This window comes from Syngnathoides biaculeatus, chromosome 2 (assembly GCF_019802595.1).
Source record: "Syngnathoides biaculeatus isolate LvHL_M chromosome 2, ASM1980259v1, whole genome shotgun sequence".
In the NCBI taxonomy this organism is placed as follows: Eukaryota; Metazoa; Chordata; class Actinopteri; order Syngnathiformes; family Syngnathidae; genus Syngnathoides; species Syngnathoides biaculeatus.
The window spans coordinates 21,235,907-21,254,968 of record NC_084641.1 but is presented as its reverse complement, the minus strand read 5'-3'; the positions used below and the strand labels follow the sequence as shown (position 1 = coordinate 21,254,968).

The 19,062-nt window shown below is 41.5% G+C and overlaps 1 protein-coding gene across 1 annotated transcript; it reads right to left on the bottom strand.

The window, feature by feature from the left end:
- Positions 1 to 7,074: 7,074 nt before the first annotated feature.
- tmem81 (transmembrane protein 81) lies at positions 7,075 to 12,715 on the bottom strand. Its single transcript, XM_061809206.1, has 6 exons — positions 12,419 to 12,715; positions 12,044 to 12,266; positions 11,830 to 11,978; positions 10,502 to 10,617; positions 10,230 to 10,423; positions 7,075 to 9,342 (listed from the first exon to the last, which is right to left on the bottom strand). The coding sequence occupies exons 1-6, from the start codon at positions 12,454 to 12,456 to the stop codon at positions 9,214 to 9,216; spliced, it is 849 nt and encodes a 282-aa protein (XP_061665190.1). The 5' UTR covers positions 12,457 to 12,715; the 3' UTR covers positions 7,075 to 9,213.
- Between the last annotated feature and the right edge of the window lie 6,347 nt (positions 12,716 to 19,062).

Genomic DNA, 19,062 nt, shown 5'->3' with positions numbered 1-19,062 from the left:
CTATATAATCAGCACCGAGAGCTGCAGCTCAAATTTGGAAAGTGTCTTTGGATGTCACAAAAAGCATTATGGGTATTATTTTTTAAGATTCCTTTAAATATACCTTCATAAACACATTTGGGATAGAGGATTAGGTTAATCTCTTTTTTTTTTAATGATGTAACAAATGTGCATTTATTTAACACCGTGGGCGGGGTCCCTAATTTCCAACCATGGTGCCATTGCACACTTGTGCGCTCTGAGAGATCATCAGGGGTGCTGCATGAATTAATCCGCTTTGAATGAATCTCTCTGAAAACTGTTTAATAAACACAAATATATCTTTGTTTATCTATTATCTATGACAGTGGCTCACAGTCACACTGGCAGAACAACTAAATGCTATTGCCATTAGCTCGTAGAGAAAGTACTGTGAACCTGCGAATCCACTTGTTACCACTCATAAAACAGAAAAAGTCGTGGCTTCCTGCAAGTACATAACTTTTGCGTTCAATTAAACAGGCTCACATTTGACACTGAGTGACTACATTTCGAAGTAACTTGAGACAAGATAATTTTTTTCAGTATTCATGCTTTGCTTTTTGTGGTGTTTGTGTTTGGAGATGTGGTGTGAGAGTTCTCTCATGTAAAATAGGTACCTCGGCTCAGTAAAGTTTGGTAAACACTGGGCTTGGTACCAGTATTTTATTGATACTCTTTCCAATCTCCTGAAATATTACATTAAAATCACGTGGAATCAATTGTGTACATATTAAAATTCCCATGCCACATCTATAGTCTTTTTATTTTCTTCAAATCTGATCAGGTTTGCACTGTGATTTGTTTTTGGAAATGCTCAGGATGTCCTGGCAGATAAGATTGTGGAGTTATTATTAACATTTTGTAGGGATTTGCGAGTTTGGACCCTACACGTGTTCACTGATCGAGGAAGAGATGACCAATGACTGCACGAGTAAATTGATTTATTACAAAGGAATGTGCAATACAGACGTCCGGGTCTTATCTCGGTATCTGCCGCACACGAAACATGTGTCTTGTGGCAGGATAGCCCGAAGACGAAGACAAGAGCTGCCCTCTAACACAAGGTTTTAATATGTTAGGCTCCATGGTAAGTGGCTGCCCCCCAGTCTGGTTTTGGGTAACATTTCGCTCCCTATCTGGTGTCGTTCGTCTCCACGACAAAGCCAGGGCTAGGAGGATATCACCAGCTGGTTTCTGCGCACAAAGATCAAGGACACCCGCCACACTACACAAAACATCCTTGTCTGATTAGCAAATGGACAACACCTTATCTGTCGTTTAAATGTATAAGGTCATATTTAAGCAAATAATGAAAGTATAATAAAAGTAAAATGGTCTTAAATTTGAAATGAAATGGATCGCTTTGCTCCTTTATTTGAATGTGGAAAACAGCTTTTCTCTGAACGGTACTGTAGTTGGCAATATCTTGGCATGTTGTGGCTGCAATGTTACATTTTGATCCTTTGATGTTGTCTCTTGGTGTCAATATGAAGCATACTGTAATTTCTTGAAAATAATGCGCAAATTTTTCCAAAAATATTTTCAAAAAGTTAATAGAGCGCATTATATTCAGGTATGGATGAAAAATAAAAAATACAATCACATTGTATTGTCACATACAGGTACATAGGGTGTTAAAAAAAAACGTGTACATATACATTTCGATATCATTTTTGATATCTTGTGTTACACATTTGTATTTATTACGCTAATGTGCGCCCCCAACTTGAGCTCCCAGAGCTCCTCCGGGAACTTGCGTTTTATGATTGTTAGCGTAGCATGCTTGTTGCGACTGCACCAAAGATCAGAAACTGCTGCTCATGAGTTTGTTTAAACTTAAACTAAGACAACAAAATGAACACTACAACATCCAGTTGTGCAGCTGCTTTTAAAAGAAATGTGTCATCACTCGTGCCGATGATGTTGGCAACCCGGAAGTCGCGCCGCAGTCCAAAACAATGATCGCTCCCCCCAATGGTTTCAGCTGGGTATCAAAACAATGTGAGCTCAAACTATGTAATACGAGCATCATGGGGACATTGACAAAAAAAAAAAAAAAAAAAACAGTAGACCACACACATGCTCACTTTTTAAAAAATGTGCCCTTTACGCTCGTTTCTACATAGTTTGAGCTCACGTTATTTTGATAGCCACCTGACGCCATAGTGGAGCCGAATGGAGCAGGTGAGGTTGCTTTGTGCAACCCAAATTTGGTCATCAATGATGAGTTCCACAGGGAAGCACCAAATAAAGCTACTGTGGATCGTTTTAAGATTGGAGATGAGTCATAATGCTTCTTTTGAAGGCTTGGCCAAGGATGTGCAACGTAGTGGATAAACTGCACTATGCACAAATGTTTTATGCACAAATATTTAATGCAGTGTTTGATAAACAATGTTAAAGAATTTATATTTTTAAGACTTAAATATGTGTTAACTATATTAATAAAATGTTGTGTCATCATTGAGCATTCATTTTAGTTGGTTGAGGGATTCTGTTCTGACAATTACAGGGACCAGGACAAGCGTGGTCTGTCGCCTGTCCCGAGATTGCATTACTGCTGCATCATCACATGCATATTATCATTAATGAATGATTATAAAAAAAATACAAGTACAAACCTAAAAAAAATATAAATACAGATCATTCGTTACATTCTGAGCATATGGGTAGCGACAAATGGGTGGTGCGCATTTTACATTGATAGAAGGGTTTTCCTGATTTTTTTAAGGTCAATTTTGGGGGTGCGCATTATACTTCAGGGTGCGTTATACTTGAGAAATTATGGTAATTCACCAATCATTGGATTGTTCGGCCACTGGAAAGGAACAGGAACTGAAATGACAGTTGACAACCCACACGCACATATTGAGGGATTTGATCTCGGATGCCCTAAAGGTGATCCTGTATCGACTTTTGAGGGTTTGTATGAAGTACATTGTACTTTAACACTTTCATGAAACCACAAAAAGAATGAATAAAAATCAAGGAAGAAGCAGGTTTCTGCAGAGAGAGGAAAACAAAAGAGTAGAGATACAGTATATTGAGAAGCTCGACTGCACTCCCATTCACTTGAATGTGACCGGCACATTACGTACATCACTCGCATCAATTTTGGCGACAATGATCATCAATTTTAATGCATCACACACACTCATCCCCATGTGTTTTTTAATGCACCACACATGCCCTTCTCCGAGGGACGGTGGTGGGTCTTGCGTGGGTGAGATTTGGCTGTTAATTAGGAGTGTCAATACACTTGCATGAGTCTGCACACAGCACAGTGACTTACTTGTTGGAGCGTTTCCCTCGAAATTATGAGGACTGGGGTTCAAATCCCGGTCCCACCTCTGTGGAATGTGCATTTTCGCTATGCCTGTATGAATTTTCTCTGTGCACTCTGGTTTCCGCCCACATTCCACATACATGTATGGTAGCTTAAGTGACAAGACCTGGTATGGCCTCCAGCAATCCTTGTGAGGATAAGCAGCTCAGATAATGGATGGCTGTCTGAACACATCACTTTGTACTCTTTTGTCTGGATGCGACAAATAACTCATGAATATATGAATTGCTTTTGTATCACTTCACTCACACTCTCATCCTGTACACTTACTTACTTAGAATTTACGCAGTCACTCCCACCACACTGCAGTTGTGCTGCCGGTTTGATGACACCCTTGTCCTAAATGCTTCCCCTACTGTTCTTATTCTGTCTTATCTTGTTATGTCCTTCCTTCACAGGTTGTAGTGGTTTTGTCCCATACAACACTCGTACCAAATGTTGTATTGTTATAGATATGTAATGATATATTTTTCTCATCTTGTTGACAATTAATGCGTTTGTCGTTTGCCTTCTTTTCTCCCCCTCTCCTAAAAACGTTGTTGTGTTCGACTGATCACCTCTTATTCTATATTTACTTGTACTGTAATACTAAGAAATCACAGGGGGAGCTTAAAATACTACGACAGAGTATATCTGTTCCAGCATCAAAGCGATACACATCCTCCATTTGGCTTGATCAAACACCCAAACAGGACACATTTTCTTCTTTTCCTTTTGGCTTGTCCCTTAAGGGGTCGCCACAGCATGTCATCTTTTTCCATCTAAGCCTATCTCGTGCATCTTCCTCTCTAACACCCACTGTCCTCATATCTTCCCTCACAACATCCATCAACTTTTTCTTTGGTCTTCCTCTCGCACTTTTGCCTGGCAGCTCCATCCTCGGCACCCTTCTACCAATATACTCACTCTCTCGCCTCTGGACAGGTCCAAACCATCTAAGTCTGCACTCTCAAACCTTGTCTCCAAACATCCAACTTTGACTGTCCCTCTAATGAGCTCATTTCTAATCCTATCCAACCTGCTCACTCCGAGTGAGAACCTCAACATCCTCATTTTTGCCACCTCCAGTTCTACTTCCTGTTGTTTCTTTAGTGCCACCATCTCTAATCCGTACATCATGGCTGGCATCACCACTGTTTTATAAACTTTGCCCTTCAACCTAGCAGAGACACACCAGACACCTTCCCCCAGCTGTTCCAACCTGCTTGGACCCATTTCTTCACTTCCTTACCACACTCACCATTGGTCTGGATTGTTGACCACAAGTATTTGAAGTCGTCCACCCTTACTATCTCTTCTCCCTGTAGTCTCACTCTTCCCCCTCCACCCATCCCATATCACAATAGCGTCTGCGAACATCATGGTCCAAGGGGATTCCAGTCTAACCTCATCTGTTAGCCTATCCATTACCAAAGCGAACAGGAAGGGGGCTCAGAGCTGATCCTTGATGCAATCCCACCTTCACCTTAAATTCTTTTGTTACGCCTATGGCACAATAATAACAGATACTGTAAATAAAAAAAAATGTATTTGGTATTTCATCCACAGGTACATTATAAATCCATCCATTTTCAAAATCGCTTATCCTGGTTATGATTGGAGGGCTCTGGAGCCTGTCCCAGTTGAGGCGGACCACACCCTGAACTGGTCGCCAGCCAGTTGCAGGGAGGATACGTTCACACTGCCACTAAGTGGGAACTGAACCCATATTGGCTGCACCAAAGTTGACCATCTTTGACGCACATTAAGAAAAAAAATAGCATTTTTGGAAAATGCAATATGTGTCCATCATATTATTTGTGTGGCAGCACGGCGGGCGCCTTTGTCCCAATCGTTTAAAATCTCGAAATGTATTTTTCGCGTGTGAAGGCTTGTTTACAAAATCATCCACCATGAAATGGGCCCGAATAGAGCACAATTCTTGTTCTGAAATGCTGAGGGATTTTCTAAAAATAAATTGAAGCCATTTACTTGTCACCTCCTCTCAGGTTGGCAAACGATGCACAAGTCTTCACTTTGGACAAGATGCAGCCGTGTTGTCGCTCAGCTGTTGTTCCTGATTTGAGCGGGCGCAAACCAACCACGAAGTGGGTAGAGACTTGAATAATGAGTAGCCTAGTTACATCACAATGTCACCTAATTCCGATCGACGCATTTGCCATGCCTCCGTCATTGGCTATCGCCTACAATAACCGCTTTGATGGCAAACTTAAAGCGACAAATTTATATTGGGCTATATTATGCATAAAACAGTAGATAAAAAATGATTTTGATGGCATGGGACCTTTAATCTAGTGTATCTGCCATATATAGTGGACAATATGACTGGCAATAGAGCTTGCAATTGTAATATTTATTTATTTATGTATATGAACTATCTAAACCATTTTTCTCTCAATTTATTCCAAAATGATTTTAGTGAGAATCCATCCATTTGCTTGTCCTCACAAGGGTCAAGGGGTGTGCTGGAGCTTATCAAAGCAGTCAACGGGCAGGAGGCAGGGTTCACCCTGAACTGGTTTCCAGCCAATCGCAGGGCACATAGAGACAAACAGCCACACTCACCATCACACCAAGGGGCAATTTAGAGTGTCTAATTAATGTTGCATGTTTTTGGGATGGGTGGAACGGTGGTTCAGATGGTAAAGGGTTGGCCTCACATTTCTGAGGTCCAGGGTTCAATCCCAGACCCGCCTGTGTGGAGTTCTCTCTATGTGCTCTGTGATTGGCTGACAACCAGTTCAAGGTGTACCCCGCCTCCTGCCCGTTGACAGCTGGGATGGGCTCCAACACTCCCTGCGACCCTCATGAGAATAAGCGGCAAAGAAAACGGATGGATGTTTTTGCGACGAGGGAGGAAACCGGAGTGCCTGGAGAAAACCCACCCAAGCACAGGGAGAAGATGCAAACTCCACACAGGCTGTCCCAGGATTGAACCGGGGATCTCAGAACTGTGAGGCCAACGCTTTCCAGCTGAACCACCGTGCCGCCTTGGTGAGAATCAATAATATATATAAATTATAGAGGCGCTGTAATGAATTACTATAAATCAAATGAAAATATCAAAATTTTTGCTTTAAATTTTGGTTGTTACATCGACTTACTGAATATAGTACATGAACTGAATGTTCATTTTCCATCATGCTACTACATAAACAGATCTGGTCAACTTTTAATCGAATGTAATTATAAGAATGATTCCTACTTACTCTTTATGAGTCAACAATGTTCGCAAAAACTGTCTTATAACTCGTTGGCATTAATCAAGCTTTTTGTAAGATCAAGCATTTAATCCAATTATTCTTAATTATTATTAATTATTCTGGTTCTGGAGTCCAGCTCATAGTCAGGAGCACAGGGGAAACGAAACTGTGTCTACTCCTCAAGGGTAGAAGTCAGGAATACCTGGACTTCAAGGCTAATTTGCCATTTTCCCTCGACTGCAGGGACAACTTGGCTTGTGGTTGGAGAATAAAAATTCTTACATTCACTGACTGCAAGGCAAAGGTATGATTTCTGATTGATTACTACATTCAAATAATTGATAGTAAAAAATGTTTTGCGAAATGGCACATTCTGAGTAAACGATACAACTGTAGCATGTCATTTTGTCCGCAATAATAACGCTAAACTGGGTAATGCCGAGATACTGACAGTGCAGTTGTGCAAGTGACAAGTACATGTGTTTTTATTTGCCCACCCCCAAAAAAAGGCACAAAATGTCTTCAAGTGAAGCAGCTGCATGTACGTAAGGCTGCGCTTACAATTTGATAATTTATCGTCATCCAGCACAATACTGCAGGCACACAAGGCAGAATACAAATACAGGAACATTGCTGCAGTGGATCTATAAAGTATACACACCCCTACCAGCTTTGTCTCGTAAAATAATTGTGACCAAGCTAAATTAAAATTACTTTCTCCATCATTAATGGGACCTACAATTTGTATTTCTCAACTGGTTTGCCTGTATTTTGGTCTTTTTGAGAGGGGAGCTGAAAATAAACTGAAGCAAACTAGAATTTGATTTGACTTTGTTATGGTCAGTGTTTTGGTTTGGATTGGGCTCAGTTTTCTTTCACACTCTCCTGTGTCCTATGTTGTTTTTTCCAAATTTTCAACTGTACTGAGATAGTTCACAACACATCCTTCGTCAAGGTTGCGTGACAGTGGTCTGGCTTGTTTGAAATCCCAAGATCGCTATCATGCAAGTCATCACTTGCATGCGGCAGGGTAAACATGGCTGTGTCTTGTCAAGCTCACAAATGGAAATGAGTCTGGTTCTGCATTCCACCAGGAAATGAATGAATTACACTCAATGTCATGGTAATTGCAATGATCTTATTTACCTCAAGTCTTGGAATGAAATGTTGCTTCCGCTCATCACTAAAATGGTCATCACATTTACGTTAATATGGTTGGAGTTTTTGTGACATAACTTTTCAGATTGTGGTCATACATGACACTAGTGTGGTGCAGAACTCAACTCAGTACGGTAGAGAACAGTTTGTGTAGATGGGTTGGAAGTATGTGTGTTTGAGTATAGCTGATATCCATTAGCAATCTTTGACCTTTAATGCAACCCCTGATATGACACTTATGTACCTTTTTCTGAGATGACACGCTGTGGCGACTCCTAATGGGACACGTTGAAAGAGAGTTACTTTAAAGAGAAATTGATAGTGGCTAACACATAAGTTAAAAGAGTAAGGTTGAGAGACTTGATTTATCGTGAGCGACCACTGCCATCTATTGGCTCCTGGATGGACAAACAAAAGGGGGTTATGCTGTTTTTAAAACAAGACAACTGTCAAACAAATAAAACAGTCTTTGTAAATATTCATCCATCCATTTTCTGAGCCGATTGTCCTCATGAGGTTCTTAGGGGTGCCGTAGCCAATCCCAGCTGGCATTGGGCAGGAGGCAGGGTACACCATGAACTGGTTGCCGGCCAATCGCAGGGCACATGGAGACGGACAACAGTCGCACTCACAATCACACCTCGGAGCAATTTAGAGGCTCCAATTAATGCATGTTTTTTTAGGGATGTGGGACAAAACTGGAGTGCCCAGAGATAACCCACGCAGGCACTGGGAGAACATTTAAATTCCACAAAGGCGGGGCCGGGATTTGAACCCCAGTCAAAGCTGCACCACCATGCCACCCCTCTGTAAATATTTCAAGATAGATAAATCCTTCATTGAATACTGTCCAAACAGTGAATATGGTAAAACTGTCACCACTTAGTTGTGTTCATTTCACTTTTAAACTTGCTGCCTTTGGGAATCTCACCGGACTTCACTTCATATGTTGATGATACATCATAAGATTTTATCTTTCTTTGAATTTCTATAAAACATAAACAGTAATGTTAATGTATATTTCGATCTGATTTTGTGTCTGGCTATTGACAAATCTCTTTTTTTTAGCAGTTATGCCAAGAAGATTGGCCAAATACCCAGCAATAAATATGCCAGAAGCTTGAAGGCACCACATAAATCTGCTTGAGGTGAAACTTGCTCAGAGACATTCAATCAAATTGGCAGACTGTATTTACAAATTACAGACTAACAATCCAAGTTTCACCCTCTGTGGTCTGGATTAGGAAAAAAAAATTAAATGTGTTTACCAAATTCTTGGTTTTAAACTCGCCAAAGATGCATTTTCTATAATTATCATGCAGAAAGTTTCAAACCAATTATTAAAAATGGTACATCGTTATGGTAATAAATGCCGAATACATTTTTTTTAAACTTTGGACCACAAAGGGGGAGAAAACAGAATAAAGACTGCTAAAATTCATGAGATTTTTGTTGACATTGATTTTCACTTGTGGGTGGGGGTTTTCAAAGCTGTGACATGGCTTCAGTATAATTTGTATCCTCAGGGATTTTATAAGAAGCTCTGTTCTTCAACATCCTCACCACCAGGAAAACCACCGCTGCCACGTTGAGAACGCTCAGAATAGTCAGCATCTGTGGATATAAAAACAGTTTAAATTGATTTATTCATGGTATTTATTCCTTGTATTAGATACCATAGTTTCTCATGTGTAATGTGCACCCATGTATAATACGTAGTCCCAAAGTTGACCTTAAAATTCTGGAAAATTCTATGTATAATGCATTTTTATTGTGGATGATGTTGCTTCTGCTCAGTCAAAACATGAAATATAATCTGTATTTTGTTCATCCATCCATCCATTTTCTTAGCCGCTTACCCTCACAAGGGTCACGGGAGTGTTCGAGCCTATCTCAGCTGTCATCGGGCATGAGGCGGGGTACACCCAGGAATGGTTGCCAGCCAATCGCAGGGCACATGGAGACAGACAACAGTTGCACTCACAATCACATCCAGGGGCAATTTAGAATCTTCAATGAATGTTGTGTTTTTTGGGATGTGGGAGGAAACCAGATTGCCCAGAGAAAACCCATGCAGGCTCAGGGAGAACATGCAAACTCCACACAGGTGGGGCCAAAATTTAACCCTGGATCTCAGAACTGCGAGGCCAACGCTGTTATCATAAATTAGAGATAAAGAATCTGGCTATGGCGGTGTCCTCGGGACGGAACAGCATCATTAACGGTGGACACCCTGTAATGTATTTTTTCTCTGCATGAGTTATGAATGTTATATATATAGTCAGCTCCTGCTAACCAACACGTGCAAATCAAACCTAACTCACTGGGAGGCCTGTTGCCAACAAGGGTGGTGCTACCCTCAGGGAGCTACAAGACCATCCTCATTCTTATTGTTTGATATGCTGAACATTGGGCTTACCAACATTACAAAAAAAAAAAATAATCATATAAAGACACTACTGCCATTATCCCAAACGATTAGTTGTCAAAATGGGCCTTACAATATAAAGCCAGAGGATCCTGGTGTCATGATGGCTTGAGAAAAGGTGCTTTTTCCAGTGCCAAGCTGACTCCCACACACGCTGAGCGTGGTCGTAGTCTAGATTCAGGACTCCTCTTGGTAGTACTCGGACCCCCCAGTAAACTGTTTTCAACCTTCTGAAATGAGCATCCAGCACGTCACAACGGTATGTTCCTGGTAGATCCAAAAGCAAACTGTTGGGCTGTTCTGATGTAATCTGAATAGGTTTGAGGGTATTGACCCCCCATTCACCTGCATGTTCCTCCTTGACTGGGTCCAGAACCACCAGGTCAACCAGCGGACTCTCCCAGCGCACGAAGAGCGAGTCGTCAGAGCTGATCACCCCTGGGGCACGGTGCCACGACACCCTGAGGTGAGATGAACACAACAATCATTTTAATATGGCTGTCTCTAATGCGGCGGCATGGTGGGGCAGCTGGAAAGCATTGCTCTCACAGTTCTAAGGTCCCGGGTTCAATCCCGGCCCCGCCTCAGTGAAGTTTGCACATTCTCCCTGTGCCTGGGTGGCTTTTCTCCAGACACTCCGGTTTCCTCCCACATCCCAAAAACATGCAACATTAATTGGACACTGTAAATTGCCCATAGGTGTGATTGTGAGAGTGACTGTTGTCTGTCTCAATGTGCCCTGCGATTGGCTTGCAACCAGTTCAGGGTGTACCCTGCCTCACTGTGCCCCAGGGGTGATAAGAAAATGGATGGATGTTTGTAACTCCCTCAACTCCATATCTAAGAATGAAATGAAATTGACTCCTAAGAAACCTGGACATTGGCTCGGATAGAGAACGAATCCAGAGCAATTACGCAATCATGAAGGAAGCCTATAAGTGCCATATTTTACCAGACCAACTTTTTCTACAATTTGGGATGTGATATTGGCTCTATGGTGCCTCAGTATATTTGAAATAAGAATTAAAATCCTTCCTGCATTGCTGAGTTCAAAGATGTTTTGCTGCCGAGAAGCCTGAAATCAGGTCATTCAAATTTCTCAAGCTTACCTCCGGGCAATTTAGACTCTTCAATTAACCGAACATGCACGTTTCGGGTATGTGGGAGGAAACCGGAGTGCCCGGAGAAAACCCACACAGGCACAGGGAGAACATACAAATTCCACACAGGTGGGGCTGGGATTTGAACTCCGGTCCTTAGAACTGTGAGGCCAACGCTCCCCAGCTGCACCACCACACCACCGGTTATGTGACATTTACAGGGAAATAGCACTATAAATCTGCTTTCTTGGGCTAATTTGAATTAGGTATCCCTCAAAATGAACACGATTCTTGCCGAGGCATGTGACCAGAAAACGTGTTAGGAAGTCCTCATCTCCAGTGTTTCTCGTCCGTTCTAGAAATAAATCTAGATCTCAAGTCTTAGTCAAATGGCAACAGATGGACTCAGGTTGATTTGCATCTCCTGCCATTTTGTGGCACCTCTCTACATTTTGCCCGGCGTACATAAAAGGAAATTCATTTATTTTCAAAACCAATTATGTGAAATTGGATCATTTCCAGTGCACACCTAATGATCTCTCAGACACACTAATGTTGGGAATCACTGCTCACCTCCACAAGAGCTTATTCACCAGCTTTTTGTTACTCTCCACCAGACAGTTGAGCTCCAGCCTCTCTCCGGTTGTCATGGTGACTGTCTTTAGTCCACACTGCCACGACTCCCGACACCTCACTTCCACATCATGGCACTGTTCCAATTCCTAGAGCACGGGCACACAATAAAACCTGCCTGTGGATCATCATCGCTGGATTGGCAGCCTGGTACCTCATCTCCTTGGGGAACCGCTCCACGTTTCTCCTCCAGGGCCTTCTGGCCATCTTTCATCTTGCAAACCGTTTGCACCTTGACGCCCATGCCACACGTGACGCTGCAAGGCGTGCTGTTGACGACCACCTGCACCTGCACCTCCTCGTCAGCGGAGTTAAGATGGAGGTGGTGGAGGAGCAAGAGAAGAGCGAGCATTCGATCCATCGCTCTGAGGAGTCGCCTGGATTCCAGTGAAAATGCATGTACCAATTGTGTCGAGATTGATTTTGTGGTGACAGAAATGCAAAAGACAAATTAAAAAGTCAACATTTGTATTGTCAACTTCAAAATATTCGTCACCCACGACTTAGTCAGTCGTCATCTTGACTTTACCTCCCATTATTTCTGTCTTCCTTACGACGTGTCCTCATCTGCGGAGACTTGTGGTGGTGACCGTGTGTAAGGAGTAGAAAGCGCGGATGTAAAAGTTAAAAAAAAAGTCACAAGAAAACTAAACCTCTCAAGGAGAATACAAATACGCGCTAAATCTACTTAAGTACAGTACTTGGTGACCTCCCACCACCGCGACGACACCCAATCCACCTTACGCTGCACGCACGAAGCCAAAGACGTACAAAGAACACCCAAAGGTGCTCGACAGAGCACGTGACGATCATCCTTACGTTGATTTGAAAATGCTCGCGTCTTCCACAATCGTCAATCGTCGTCATCGAAATGTACATCAAGAAAGCGAAAGCCAAAAACATTTCCTAATACCTTTTTTTTTACTCTCACAAAAATACAACGACAGCTTGTTCATTTTTTAAACATCGAATATCTTGTTTCTACTTGCTCGTTGTAAATGCTGCTGTTTTATTTTATATTTTCGTATCATTCTATTAGCGACCGTCCTCATTCATAATTCATGATTACTGCACAGTACTCTGCTAATTATTTTGACTTGCAGTGCGTCGTTTGTCCAGCTGGTGTCAGACAAACACATGACACGAACCTCCAAGTCAATACTGTATGGAATATGTATAAAGCAATTTTATCAATTGTCGCAGATGTACTGTGAAGGTGTTGCCAATGTTGACTACACTTCTGGAAGCGCAGGTACCGACTATTGACAAAGGCGGTGGGTGGTCGGGGGCTCTGAATGTAATAGCAGTGTTTTTGGCAGTGGCACATAAAACAGAGGCACCGACTGTCATTCAAGTGTAATAAATGAACTATTGCTTAGTATTAAAAGTCAACTCCTGTCATTGACAAGCAGTTACTACCAATAGTATCAAACTGGGAAGGCTGCCAGTGAATGAGTCCACTTTCACGATAAATGTGGTTTGCCTCCCAGGTCCGCCTCACACATCTCGTATTATACTATTCTTAGTGTCCCACAATCCTAAAAAGAAGTTAACCGCTGTTCTTGTAAAGCATAAAAACAATAAATCAGTCTAGCTTAACTTTGATGACAAAGTAACACCGGAACATTGGAGTCGTCCTGCTTTGAAAGAAAGTGAGTCTGCCTAAGCCATGTCACTACCTGTGCATTTTCGTCTCTTCTCATGTTCTCTTAACACACTTTTTGAAGCTGAACATTCTTATGCACTGAGTAGTGTGGCCCTCCTGCCATGAACAGTTCAGTGTGAGCAAGATGAACGAGAACGGCCAACAACTGCTTGAGCTGTGCCTAGACCACAACCTGTGCATCGCCAATTCGTTCTTCAAGACCAAGCCCCAGCATCAACGGTCTACCCAGCATGTAAACTGTGCTCTGACAGCAGCAAGGCAGATGACTGGGCCACATCCACCGAAGGCAAGATGGCCGCATCCCCAAAGACATCCAGTACGGCAAGCTGGTTGTTGGGGTGAGAACTACGGGGCAACCGCAGCTACAGTACCGCGATGTCGTAAAGAGGATCCTGAAGCCCACCAACATAACCCAGGGACCAGCGAGAGGCTGATAAGACGACCGCTCAAAGTGGAGAGAGGCCCTGACTCGGCACTTCAAAACGGGCGAAACAAAGCAGGTGGAGGCTGTTGCAGAGAAGCGAGCCCATAGAAAGGACCGCAGCAACTCCAACAGACCAACAACCATCCCTAAAGTGTGACCTATGCCAAATAGACTGTCACTCACACATAGGTCTTCACTGCTCCACCAATAACTCGGATGTCAGCTCACAGAGCCCTATGAATGGATGAATGAATGAATGAATGAACTGGAATTCTGACCAGTGAGAATCCAGTTGTGGATACATTAGCTCAAAGCGGAGTTACAAAATGTACATGTATTAAATACGTCCAGATATGGTGAAATCAGTTTTAGATACCTGTAATGACAAACCCCATACACGTGAATTTCAAAAGTGACATCATTTGTCCAAGGTAAAACAACTTTGTAAGTTGCAGATATCTGAAATGCTAAATGTGGGTGGGAAGAATGGAGTTAGGGATATCTCAGATACTCTTTTTGTCTAGGGGAAAACTGGATTACTGACATCTGCAACAGACATCAAACTATTAAATATTAATAAGGCTTGACATATTAACTTCTGCAACAGAGGCACCATTAGCTGTTTGATGATGTGTGACATCAGCTGCTTCCCTTACCACCCTCCTCAACTGTCACTGGTGGAAACAAGACCTGACCAAAAAGACACCCTTACCTTGGCAACCAGTAAATCGTCTGCATGCTCCTGGTCAACAAGGTGACAGTGTGCATGGACAGTAATTGTTGAATTATTCACATTTTCCTGGATGATTTAGTACTGACTAATAGACAAGCTGCCATTGAGGCTCACGAGTGTGCTTGGTTGATGGCACGTTTATGTCTTAAGGTCTTGAACAAAGTGTTTAAAAATCACCCAGCCAAATATGACTAAATGAGTAAATAATTTTGCTTCCTTTGATCCAGAAGAGATTTTCGGTTCAGAATAACATTGAGTGGATACGGTTAGGGCTGTCTACGTGAAAATGGATTGAAGCAGGACCTTGCTGTTGCATTGAATGCAACCCAGCCATTGGGTTGAGTGCGACCCTGCTGTTGGGTCGACCGACCCTTGTGAGGATATGTGGCTCAGAAAGTGGATGGATGGATGAATAAATTACATCCCACACACCAAAACTTTAGCGCACAATTCAACAGAATCCCGGCATGTTGACGTACAACAGTTAGTGCTAACACTAGCTTGCTTGGCTCCAGAACGTTCTGTTGCCTGCTTGCGAGACACATCGTATTAAAAGTACGTGAACACACCTTAAGCAGTTCTTGAATGAATATCCTCTCTGAGCATCAGTGACATTTCTCATTTTCCTCATTTTTGTTGTTTTCCGCAATCTATTGTTGTTACCATGGTAACAAGCGCATCTGGTCACATTTGATAAAGATAAAGCCTAGCGATCGTAAAAGACGGGATGCAGTGGTATCGGAATACAAGATTTGATTGCAGTCGTCAGATCTAGAGCAATCATGAAAGGCCAAATTTGTGTTGCAGTCAGATCCAGGCCTTACATGTTGTCTGTCAGCAGACCTGTTGTCTGTCTCTTTCAATAACTTTACTGATGGTCAGATAATTACAGTATTATGTCAAAAGACAAGCGACAAGGCTATAATTAAACTTGTTTATGGATTCAAATATACTGTACAAAATGGGAACGCGGAGTAAATGTCTTTTGTGGATGTATTATTAATTTGTGATTAGGAGTTATGACATCAAAGCCGATCATTATAAAATGCTACTTATCTGCCGATACCAATCAAACCAATCTGTGTTGTCTTAGCTTGCTACAAAGAGTGGCTCCACAGGGGAAAAAAATGGACAAGTCAACAGTGGATGCTTGGGTGACAAAATGTGGACAGTACGTCACAGAGAAGAGAGGGGAAAAAAATCTCAACCTTTGAATGACATCTGAGGACACGTAAAACCACTACGATTAATTATTGTGAATGTTATTGTTGTTAATTGTTATTCAGTGTTATTATTTATATCAGGGGTGTCAAACTCATTTTTGTTGTGAACCACATTGTAGTTCCTGTTTCCCTCAGAGGGCCGTCATGATTGAATCCATGAAAACCTGTAATCACCTCATCATATGTTCACTTGTAATTTATGAACTCATCAGAAATCAAGGGTAATGTGTTTTTCAACTATGGTTGATGTTTGGTCAGCCAAAAATGCTTGCCATATCTCCATCTTAGAATTTATGATATGACAAGTTGAAATTATTGTACAGAGTTTAACAAGAATCATGGGAGTTGACACACATGATTCGCCTTCGCGGACCACATAAAACCATGTAGCGGGCTGGATCCGGCCCCCGGGCTTTGAGTTTGATACCTGTGATTAAACCACTATTATTGTGTTAGTTTTATTTGACACAATTCATAAAAATTGTTGCATAAAGTACTAGACCATAAGACCAGGTAATCATTGCCAGATACGTTTCGTGTATTGATAAATGTGTTTCTTGGATAAAATTGATTTTAAAAGAAATGTTCAGTAAAATGTTTATTTGACATGTTAAATCATGTTTATCTTACCATCAACATGGGCTGTTGGTCAATGCTGGTTGACATTCAACTTTGCCAGTCAGATTCGGTTTTTCTGGTGTTACCAGCTAAACCGGCATGCTGGTGGTATGCTAGTTCCAGCAAGACCAACACAAAACCACACACACACAAAAAAAAAAAACAAAAGTACAGAGTATGGCTGTTTTGCTGGTTTTCACCTTGCTGGTCTCTGCTGCATCTTTTTTTAGCAGTGACCTTGACAGTGCTCATTCCCATGTGGTAATTGAAAACTATCAAGGGAAGTAAAAAAAACTGGAAGGCTTTTTCTTGGAAATACACATGCACTCCATAAAAAGCCTGGCATGATTAGATCCTGTGCGTTACGTATTAGTATCAGTACAATCCATTGATTACCTTTTAAACTGATCTAAATCAATATATTTATGTCTGGAACAGTAACTTGCCGATCACTGACCGATCCACTTGGATTGTAGGAAAATAAATCGGTACATCGATGTAATGAATCAATCATTACACCACTACTAGAAAGTCAAGGGTCCGCAGTGTACATTGTACATTGATTTTTGTTTGGGTCAACTTTGGCGGTGTGCATTATAATCAAAAGCATATTATATCTGAGAAATTACGACACTTAAACTCCTTGTCAAAGATGATGATTATGGAAAATAAAGAGAAGTGAAACCCCTTACTCGATTTGAATTGTTAGAATTGTTTGGCCGATGTGGTTCTTGATATCGGCGATATGTCATTTTCTGGGGAGTGGCACTCAACGCAATGCCTTACTTATTTAGATAATTTTGGGACCGTTAATTTTCCACCAACTATCCACAAGCAGCACTATCCGCAATCTCAGAGAAATCCACAGAGCGCCATTCAGTCCAGGACCACCACTGCTAGAAACAGCACAAATGACTTCTTTGTGCAATGTTTGCAACCACATACACAAATAAAGAAATCAGTAGCTCCAAGTTAGGCCCATCCTGAACCAAAGGCATTTTAGCATCTTCAGATGCAAAGCTTGGTGGAAATGTGTCTTTGTTGGAGGTAGATCAGGAAACATGGTAAGTCTGACAAATTAGGCCTGAATATGTGACGTGGAAGAGAAAGAGAAGTGTGAGAACATGGAATGCATCAGGTTCCTTGCAGCCACCACCCGACCAACTGCGAATTCCAGTCAGGCATGGTGTTATCCCGTACTTGGAACCGTCTGCTTATCAGATGGAGCCACGTCTAGCCGCAGTTGGTTATCAAAGAGAAGCACCAGTTTAAAGTCTGTCATTTATTTCTCAAAATCATTTTAGGAGAGAAAATAATAACAGCGACATTGTCATTGTTGTGGTGTTCTTGTCGACACTTTAGTTCCTTATTTTTTTCTGCTTGGTTGTATGAAATTGAGCACTTCCTTATGGTGCAAATATGGTAGCTTACTTTATAGCAGAGAAACACTTCTCGATTAATTGCATACAAGATAGTAATGAAGTTTAGTCTGAGATGCAAACAGATTAGAGTATTGAAAACACTCTTAAAGAAGTAAAAAAAAAACAGGGAAAAGGAATTTGGACGACATGTTTGTATCAACATTATTTGGTGTTGTTTGGTTCTCCACTGTCCCTGACAAGCATTAAAAACAAATGTGGTTATACGTCAATCCAGCACAAGACCTTGAGCGAAGGCGTCAGAGACCGAGAAGCTGAGAGGAGGTGACGCAAGCCAAAGATAATGCCATGAAGAAATCCTGAAGGATGGCAAACTCTCAAAAAGAGGGAACCTGGATTGTTTTCAAATACAAAGGGCGGGGGGGAAATCCAAATTCTATTTTATGAAAGAGAACCAGCACGCAATCAAACCACTATCCAGTTGAACACTACCTGTTCTGGGCAATTACTTGTTCTCTAATTTGTTCATTTTACACTGATGAAAAAGAAACTGTCAAACTATTACCATTATAAAACAAACAAAACTAGAAACAAAACAAAACAAAACAGTGGGGCATTCAAAGTGAGATTTTCCATTAGTCATACATTTGGGAGAAAAACTTCCAAAAAAGATAAATAATAATAATTAAAAAAAATTGAAAGTTCAAACTATCATGCAAAAATGTCAGTAAACGTTTTTCTGCTCAGTAAGAGAACCCATAATTAAACACCATAAAAATCTACGAAATAATTTTAACTATTAAATGACATACAATACGAAAAAAATCCACATCTAATGAAGAAGTTGTTTTCGTATCCTCCTGGCAGATGTACATTTAATTAATTCCGCCATAGCAGCAGTTTTACTTATAAAACGCTCTTCTCACATGTCCCCGTTTCCTCTCGAATACTTCAACGCTTCTCAAAATGGTAGTCGGTTTTTTTCGCTTGCATTTTACAGTGGTGAAATGATCTTATCGATATGGAAATAATGGAAACATTATCTTGGGAAATAAACAAATTTGGGAACTTCCGGATTTGCACGCCTTTTAAACGTGACCCAGTTGGCGACGACACCGACGCACCGACCA

Bases quoted from the DNA above. Each gene is read 5' to 3' on its own strand.
- tmem81 (XM_061809206.1), bottom strand. From the start codon at position 12,456: ATGAGGACACGTCGTAAGGAAGACAGAAATAATGGGAG. The intron at 11,979-12,043 runs GTACCAGGCTGC...CCCGTGCTCTAG, and splicing joins CGGTTCCCCAAGGAGATGAG to GAATTGGAACAGTGCCATGA. The intron at 9,343-10,229 runs GTAAGGCCCATT...TTATATCCACAG, and splicing joins GGATCCTCTGGCTTTATATT to ATGCTGACTATTCTGAGCGT.